Source organism: Danio rerio, chromosome 23 (assembly GCF_052040795.2).
Source record: "Danio rerio strain M-AB ecotype USA chromosome 23, GRCz13ab, whole genome shotgun sequence".
NCBI lineage: Eukaryota > Metazoa > Chordata > Actinopteri > Cypriniformes > Danionidae > Danio > Danio rerio.
This window is the reverse complement of record NC_141043.1, coordinates 23,466,092-23,475,633: the sequence shown is the minus strand read 5'-3', so window position 1 is coordinate 23,475,633 and position 9,542 is coordinate 23,466,092. Positions and strand designations below refer to the sequence as shown.

The 9,542-nt window shown below is 34.0% G+C and overlaps 2 protein-coding genes across 2 annotated transcripts; one reads left to right on the top strand and one right to left on the bottom strand.

Annotated features, from left to right (window-relative positions):
* Positions 1-1,002: 1,002 nt before the first annotated feature.
* On the top strand, positions 1,003-1,856 carry taf13 (TATA-box binding protein associated factor 13). The gene is given in 2 exon segments (NM_001004665.1): positions 1,003-1,065; positions 1,164-1,856. A coding segment is annotated over 1 exon segment (375 nt). The 5' UTR covers positions 1,003-1,065; position 1,164; the 3' UTR covers positions 1,540-1,856.
* Positions 1,857-3,431: 1,575 nt separating this feature from the next.
* On the bottom strand, positions 3,432-7,978 carry tnnc2.2 (troponin C2, fast skeletal type, tandem duplicate 2). The gene is given in 6 exon segments (NM_131563.2): positions 3,432-4,386; positions 5,028-5,164; positions 5,252-5,366; positions 6,269-6,412; positions 6,492-6,543; positions 7,917-7,978. Coding segments are annotated over 6 exon segments (483 nt in total). The 5' UTR covers positions 7,920-7,978; the 3' UTR covers positions 3,432-4,354.
* Positions 7,979-9,542: the final 1,564 nt, after the last annotated feature.

Below are 9,542 nucleotides of genomic sequence, written 5' to 3'. Positions count from 1 at the left end.
AGGATGATCATATCTTCAGAATCTAAGTGGCATTTAAAGATTAACCCCTGCCTCAAAATGGTTAGGCTAGTTAATACTTTTGTGTACGTTGGGCAGACAAAATCATCAAAAGTCTTTTTTTTAATTTTATTTAGTTTATCATTTGCTCAAGAATACAGGTGTGAAGATCAACTGTGATAAACAAAAAAGCCAGGACAGGAGTTGTGATTAATGTCAAACAACATATCAGTAGTGAGTACAAAAAAAAAAAAAAAAAAAAAATATATATATATATATATATATATATATATATATATATATATATATATATATATATATATATATATATATATATATATATATATATATATAATTAAATAAATAAAATTAATTAATTAATACTTAAATTGCAAAGTATACCAAATTAAGTATAAGAAAAGGAATTCACAGTAAAAATATGTATTATACATTTGTAATTATGTTCATATCTATTTACATACCTATGATTATTAATAGCAACCTGTAGATACATTCATTTAGTGTAAATCTCTGTTCATGGCTAATACAACCTGTAAATATCATAGTATCCATCTGTTAATATCACCATAGTATATATATATATAACTGCACTTTATTACTTACACCTGTATCCTGTACTTGCTGGTTAGACCTAAACTGCATTTCGTTGCCTTGTACTTGTACATGTGTAATGACAATACAGTCAAAGTGTGTCTAATCTAAAATCTAATCTAACAAAATACCATAAATACAAATTACATAAACACATAAAAAGAGCATGCATTTAATGTTTTAGTTGCCTGATTGTTAGAAGAGTTAGATAAAGACTTAATATAATTTATAAAAAGACTCAGGTCAGGATAAAACAAAGCTAATTTGTGACGTCAAAGAATCACTAAATTGATTTGTTTGAAAGATTCGAAAATACGTTAAACTTCAACATGTGTTTCATCCAGAACTCTAGATGGCGCTAACCGATTGAATCTCCCTATCCTGGGTCGCGTCAGATGTAAACGAATAAACAGCGTTTCCTGCTGGTTTGTTTGTGTTCTCTGTTGAACTCTACATGTAAGCCATATACAAGCACTGTTCTCTTATAATATAAAATACCCGACATTTGCATATTCATACCCATTTCTAACCAGCGTAATGTATTTAATTTCAAGAATGGCCGAGGAAGAAGATGATCCCGGTTTTGACGAGGATTTGGACGACGGAGGAAACGGGGCAGACTCCGGCCAAGGGAGGAGAAAGCGGCTTTTTTCCAAGGAGCTTCGCTGCATGATGTACGGCTTCGGAGACGACCAGAACCCCTACACCGAATCAGTGGACATCCTAGAGGATCTGGTGATCGAGTTCATCACGGAAATGACACACAAAGCCATGTCCATCGGGCGCCAGGGCCGCGTCCAGGTGGAGGACATTGTCTTTCTCATCAGAAAAGACCCCAGAAAGTTCGCCAGGGTGAAGGACCTGCTCACCATGAACGAGGAGCTGAAGAAGGCTCGAAAAGCCTTCGACGAGGCAAATTATGGCTCTTAAAATTGACTCTCAGTTGCTAGACTTTTATTTTGTTCAATCATTGTTAAATTTTTTACATTTTTAATGCTGTTTTGGTTTTCAGTTGCTTGACACTTCACAGTTTAGTTCATTTTTTTTCATTTGTTTGTGCAATAAATGTACATCGTTACACTTTTATCGGAAGATCTTTTTCCAAATTATTTTTTTGAAAACAGCTAACAAGCACTAACTTCTCGAGAATAATGAAAATTATAATACAACACCCGTATATTATCATTAACTGTTTTTGTTATAATCGCATCGTATGTAATTCTAAATAGTTATTTTACACACTTCAAGATGAAAATAAAAAGGACTACATCACAGTTGAAAAAGTAAGAATGGTTCCTCAAAGAACTGGACAGCAAAAAGTTCTTAAAAGGACTGTGTATTTTTTAGTTTTAAAGACTCGTCGATGCGCCCGTAGAATCTTTAATTAATGAGTGTTAAAATACTATATAATTAATCGTGTAAGTCTTTAGTGTTTTGAATTATAATGTGCATTTGGCCTTTTTACAGATTATTGCTGAACTGGGTAAAAGTTCTATAAATTTAAGTCAAGAAAATGCATTATGAAAAATGTAACTCCTATATAGGGCTGTGCCGATAAACAATATTATATAGAATCGCGATTAAATTTGTCAATAACAATGATTAGATCTGGACTTTTTTTTTACTCTATATTGATCCAAGAGCCAATCACACAGCAGACATGTGCAACAAAGGGAATCTAAAAGTGCGTCGATATCAAAGATGTACCTAATTTTTGGCCACCGAAAATTTATTGGCTGAAAATGTTATGTCATTTAATGGACCCTCTAATTTTAGTTGCTTTAGTCAATATCGAGATTGCATTTTGGTCAGCATTAGAGATTGCATTAGTTTTCCATTCATTTCCACAGTGGTAATTTTTCACTGCAAAGAAAAGTTTGTTTCAGGATCATCATTGCTATTTTGATTTTCCAAAGTAAAAGGTTGGTCGATAATTAGATTATTTACATCAGGGGTGTCCAAACTCGGTCCTGGAGGGCCAGTGTCCTGCACAGTTTAGCTCTAACTTCCTTCAACACACCTCCCTGGAAGCTTCTAGTTAGTATACCTAGAAAGAGCTTGATTAGATGGTTCGGGGTCGGAACTAAAATATGCAGGACACCAGCCCTTCAGGACCGAGTTTGGACATCCCTGATTTAGATGTTCTTAAGGGGGGGGAAATTACATAACTCTACCCCAATGTTCTTGAAAACTGCAGGAATAAGGAATAAAATGCCTTGGTTAATAGTGTCATCTATTGTTTTTTACATTTTTAAGTATTAATATATTTTATAACTATTAATAATGTATTATAACAAACTAATATAGACATAAATGTAGATATTGCATTAAAGAAAAGCCATGCTACCACTAGTCACCTTATTTTGTATGAGCTATTTCCCATCTAAGTGTGTAAATTCAGATATATTGCTGTCGGTAAATAACACAAAATCTATTTGTACTACAAACCAAACCAGTATGTTTATGATTACACTAAGAAGTTCAAATAATATAACAAAAACACGATTGTAAAAATCAAACAGCATAACAGACAGCTAAACAAATGGAAGCAGATGCCAGAAGCCCTGCACATTCAACCTGCAGCACATGCATGTTGAGAAAATGAAAGTAAATCTGGTATTTTTCTCCAGTGTTTGTCAGTCCTCACAATAATAAGGACTGAATCACCCATTATTTGCAATGTTAGTGTGCGACGCTTTAATTCAGTCAAGCACACTTATGCATTCAGTAGCTGAAATCCTATCCATTTGTTCTACATATGAATCATACATACTTGATGAACTTTACATTACTAGTCTACAAATAATACTCAGCAGCCATTGACCAGATAAACAAGACAGAATTTACTGATTTACACACACCACACAAAAAATAAATGTCATGTTGCAAAGCAATATGTGCAGTGGATGAGAACTAGGCTTCAGAGCATAATAATTTAAGAAATATTTAAAGCACTTGGGTATTTGTAAAATAATCTGGAGTTGGGGTCTTGCTGCTAATATATATGAACATTAAATGTTTTTGGTCTATACATACAGTGCCTATAAAAACTATCATACTCTGTGAAAATCTTTACCTTTACTCACATTACACCCTGCTTTCAAAGACCTTAAGGATAAAGTTGTAGAAAAGCACAGGTTAGGAGAAGGCTTCACAGATATTTCAAAGGCTGGAAAAGTTATTTGGAATGTGATTTGATTTCAGGCTGCATGACAAATAAAAGTAATCATTTCACAGGGGTGATGGTTTTCTATAGGCACTGTATATACAGAAACTATAATCTAATCGGGGTCAGAGACCTTGATAAATCATAAATCAAAAATACTAAACAACATGTGTTTTATTTTTTATTCTGTTTTCAAGCGTTTGTTCTTAAATACAGTGTAGTGGTTGTGGCTTTGGCATTGGTCTATGCAGCGATAACAAGCTGCTGATCTAGACTAAATCTAGACTAAAGACACCCACAAATGAGGGGTCTACCATGGCGTGTGTTTCTAGTGAACATATCAACATCATGAAGCTGCGAACCACACCACAGCTTCGCTCCTTGGGTCTTGCGTATGAGGATCAGTGGGAGCCCAGCCTTGGCAAACCCCACACAAGTGTTCATCTGTCTGTCTGCTGCGGAGGTGAGATGGAGGCAGAAAGAGGACAAAAGGGGAAAGTGAGTTTGGGTGGCGTTATGAGGGCAGGGATTTAGTAGGCAGGGGTGAAAGGGGAGAGGAATGTCCATGAGTCTCTGTTTTTACTGCACGTTCTCCATCATCTTGAGGAATTCTGAGGGTGGAAAGACAGTGTTGAGTCAATATCTCTTCACAATGCATGTGCAATGTATGCACCCATAGAAATCTGGTATGTGGTAATACATATATATATATATATATATATATATATATATATATATATATATATAAATTTCATATTTGGATTTCACATATTTGAAATACATGTCATATTAAATATTTATATCAAAATGTTGCTTTCATGTTTTTTGTTAACTTTTGAAATTGTGAAATAATTGGAAATGTATATAATGCACATATAAGTTCAAATATATTAGCCAATTAGGTAATGTTATGTATGTAAGACATATATATGAACATATATGTACATATTTCAAATTCCAATGGTTGAAAATTTGCATGAAAGCAATATTTTGAAACATATGTTGCATATATGTCACGTATATGTGATGTATGTACGTACTTAAAAATTCCAATGGTTGGAATAAAATATGTAAGAGGCCATTTTAGCAATATTTCAAAGTATATGTTGCATATACTCTGACATTTTGACATGTGAAATCCAATTATAAACTTATAAATCGTATGTAATTTGCATATATTTCCATGTATCAGATTTCTATATGGGTAGTGTATAATAAGATAAAGCATAATGCAATTTAAAAACCCTCATACCATCAAAGTCCAGCATGCCATCGTTGTTTTTGTCTCCGTCTTTAAGCAGCTCATCGATCTCCTCCTCTGAGATGGATTCACCAGTGCTGCGGATGATCTCGGCAAACTCATCTCTGTCGATGTAGCCATCACCGTTCCTGCAGATTCACAGTGTTGCGTTTGATGTAGTGAGCTTGAGTGACGTTCAAAAACAGATGCACATGAGAAGATATCGAATTACTTACTTGTCCAGCACGCGGAAGCATTCGGCCAACTCTTCCTCGCTCTTGCCAGCCTGGTCCTCCTTAAGGAGTCTCACCATCATGACCAAGAACTCTTCAAAGTCGATGGAGCCGCTGCCTAAAGTTTCCAGTGAGTACATTAGCTCTTGCATATCTTATTTTTTTTTAGCATTTTATGCTTAAAACTAAACAATCAGAGTGTATGTAGACAGAAAAATACTTTAAGAAAACGTACAAACAAAGATGTTTAGTACATGACATGTGCTCTTGAATTGGCCTGAAGGGGCTCATAAAATTATATTTATTTTTAGCTTTAATATCAACCCTTAAAGATATCTCAGGTCTTACTTAAAAAACAGGTCTCTTTCATAAACTTGTTATCAAAATTTTGACAAGAAAATAAGGTAAAAGAATGTTTGTTTTTCAATTATTGAAATAATTTAATAAAATAACTACAGATCATTATATTATCTGCAAACAATGGCTCAGCAATTCAACACAGAACAAAAACAATATTCCTAGTTCCAATTCCAAAAGGTAAAATATGTTTTTTTTTTTTAAATTGATAATTAAAAAATATTAGGACATTTTTATACTAAATTGAACATTGGAGGACATTGGAGGATATGATAGGACTTGGAGGACATTGAAGCTAGATAGGCTAAAAGCTTCTCTGGGCCTGAATATGTACTGTAGACTAACTTAATATTGATTAAAGAATTCAAACTTTTAAGGGTTTAACACAATGTGTTGATATTGAGGTAAGTTGCTTGTGTAGTTTTAATTTTCGCAGTGAAATTCTTTAAAATTGTTCAATATTTTTGCCTGAGAGAAATAAATTAGACTGTTTGTAGCGCCTCTTGAGGCCGAGCTAGAAAGCAATCCGTATTTGTGTGGAGACACATTTTTTTTTAAAACGTGACATCAGATGAAAATGAATTTGCTTAGTTAAAATTTTTTGCCTATAATATTATATAAAGTGATGTGTGTACACATTTCTAGCTGTCGCATTTTGTTTACCGTCTTCATCGACCTCCTCGATGATTTCTTCCAGCTCCTCTCTGGTTGGATTCTGACCCAACATCCTCATGACAGTACCCAACTCCTTGGTGCTGATATCACCGCCACCGTCAGTATCGAACATGTCGAAGGCAGCCTTGAACTCTTTAAAACAGACGCGTTCGAGTTAATACAAAACAAAGACGTGGATTACATTTTTTCTCTCTGTATATAGACAACTCACCGGCAAGCATTTCCTCGCTCAGATATGAGCGGGCCTCCTGTTGCGCGTCAGTCTGTGAAACAACACGTTGTTACATTATGAATGGTTAGTATCAGATGGCCTAAATATAGTTTTTTTTTTGATGTACTGAATTACATGTTTTATAACCACCATTTTTGTTACAAATACCACAACAAAGGTTTAGATTTTAAAACTATAGTAATTTGCTATATCCTACTAAATAACCACAAATTGACACGGGTTTTGCAACTGTAATCATATTTTACCATTGTATTTGTAGTAAAACTGTGGGCAGTAGCGCTAAAACATGGTTACTATATATATATATATATATATATATATATATATATATATATATATATATATATATATATATATATATATATATATATATATATATATATACATTCATTTTTATGTGACTTGGAATTTTATCAGGTTTATTAGGAGTTATTTGAGAGTCATTATTAGTTTTTGTTTTCCTGATAATATGCATGCATTACTACTGGGTTGTGGGTACAGCAGGTGGCGTCCGTCCAGGACAATTTTGCAGCTATTTTAAGGCTTAAGACGTTATCCCTGCAGTCAGTGACTGTAAATGGTAGTTAAGAAACAGGATCCTTGGAATGTGGTGCCTCAGCATTTAGTTAGCCCACTTAAACTAGCCTGCTGATCAGCTTCATGTATCAAATAGCAGAATTGCTATCTCCACACATTTACCACTTTCCCAAATTTTAAGCACATAACAGTAGCCAACTAAAATAATTTAATTATCCAATCAGGTTTATATTTGAAATAGTGGAAAAAGTTGTTTCATCCATCTTAACCATTGAGCTATTATTAAAAAACATGATTATTATTTAAGGATATTTGAATGTTTTGTTGTAATTTGTGACAGATTTATTATACTTTGCTTGTGACAGCTAGACCATTTCTTGGTTTTGGAGAGAGATTTAAAGAAGGCTCGGTATTGCAAATAAAATCTGACAGTACATTAGTTAGACAACTACTAAAGTTGTACTCAGATTACCTCAATGTTAAAAATGACCAAAAATACTGAATTATGACATTTAAAAATAAATTACTTTTCTGTTTTCTGATCAATAGCATTTTTAAAATCATAACTGAATTATTTCCCTTTTTTATTCCCTATTATAAAGTATTAAACATGCAAAGCTGCAAGAGAACCATTAATAAAATGTATCATTGCATAATCCTTAATTAATAATGACAGATATATACATATATATATATATATATATATATATATATATATATATATATATATATATATATATATATATAGACACACACTTATAGACATTGCTCTATTACATTTGATTACTCTTTGATTAACAGGCCATTTGCACAATTGTTCATGCCTTCATAAGCAAAACTGACTGCTTAGATTATTTAAACTCTTACCATGATTGTGGTTTAGCTTCCCTCACTTATATCCACGAGACAAGCAGTGGTCAACACGCTCGCACCCCAACAGAAAGACTAGACATCAAGTGACAGTTCTGACACACTTTAAACAGGCCACCCAAGACCCGCCCACACACCTCCAGATTTAGAATCCTGAACTTTTAGGGTTCGGCGGCTCCCACAAGCCAATAGAAATGAGAAATGAGTACACTTAAAGAACAGTCTTCAAGAATACAGGAAAATGGTAACTGTTCTACTGCTGCAGGCCTGTGTTTATTGGAGGAACTGATGAAAGACACAATAAAATGCTTATGCTGATAAAAAGCCACTATGCACTATGTTCAAGTGGCATTTATCAATTGACTGTTCGTCGGGTTCGGACTGAAATAGGGAAGCGAGTCTTTAGTCATGCCGCCCCCTCATACTGCAATATTCTTCAGTCTGAACTGAAAATGTCTGAACTTATTCAGATTGAGCTATTTCATTCTATCTTACACGGCAAACAATAAGAATCCATTTCTCAGTGGATGTGTTTTTGCATTGTAGTTTTGTATTTCTGAAAGACTAAACTGTATAATTTATTACATATTTTTCTTATCTTTTCTTTAATTTCCTTTCTTTTTTCTTTTCATTCATGAAGTTCTGTGTTGCAGACCTCTTGGCCAGGTCACCCTTGTAAATGGATATATGCAGTTAAATATTGTGTTTGGTGAATTGTTGAATTTTCTAATGACATCCGGATTTTGCTAAAAGCTTTTTTATCAATTCACCTCAAAAGTCGAAGACCTTAATCGCTACCTAAAATTGACATATTAGTAACTTAAAAGAGCAATAGTACCATTTGAGTACACTGTAAATAAAATACTGGTTGCCTTAACATTTTAAGCGTAAGCAAATTAACCATATGAGTCTATTGAACTTATATAATGTTAAACTGACTTAAAACAGCTTGCTTATAAAATTAAGTTAGAACATGATTAACTTAGTTTAATAAGTTACGATAAACTAAAAACATATGCTGTCATGACTAATTGAGCATATAAATCGTACAGTGTAGTTACAGCTCCAATGAGTTTTTATACTCTTAAACATGTAACATACGTCTGTAACATAATAAATTATGTGTGTAAATATTTATATGTAATATTAATGTGTGCAGATGGAAATTGAATTTTAAAATGGTGAGAGGCGAGAGCGTTCTACACCTCTCCCATTTTAGTCAAGCCAAGAAACCCTAAACCGCCTGGGAAGGTGCTGTGTTGCAAATCTTCCCTGTGCCCTGAATAGCAGTCGGTTTAGATCTCCACCCAGAACTCAACAACACAAATGGAGACACAGGTACCCCAAATCCCAAAGAGCATAAACCCCAGTTTCCATCTAAGGCATGCACTTCCTGAGCTAGGAATCATGAGGACGTTTGAGAAGGAGGAGGTTACAGACCCTATACTTTCCAGCAGAAATGGAGTGATTTAAAAGGCGAGCAGAGAAGTTGAGAAATCATTGCATCTACAGAAGTGGCATGAGATTACACCTCCAACAGTACTGTATGACCTGAAGGATCAACTGGCGTTTCCCGCAGTAAGAAGAAAACCTGAGGGAAATCTGACCTTTTGCCTCTAACCT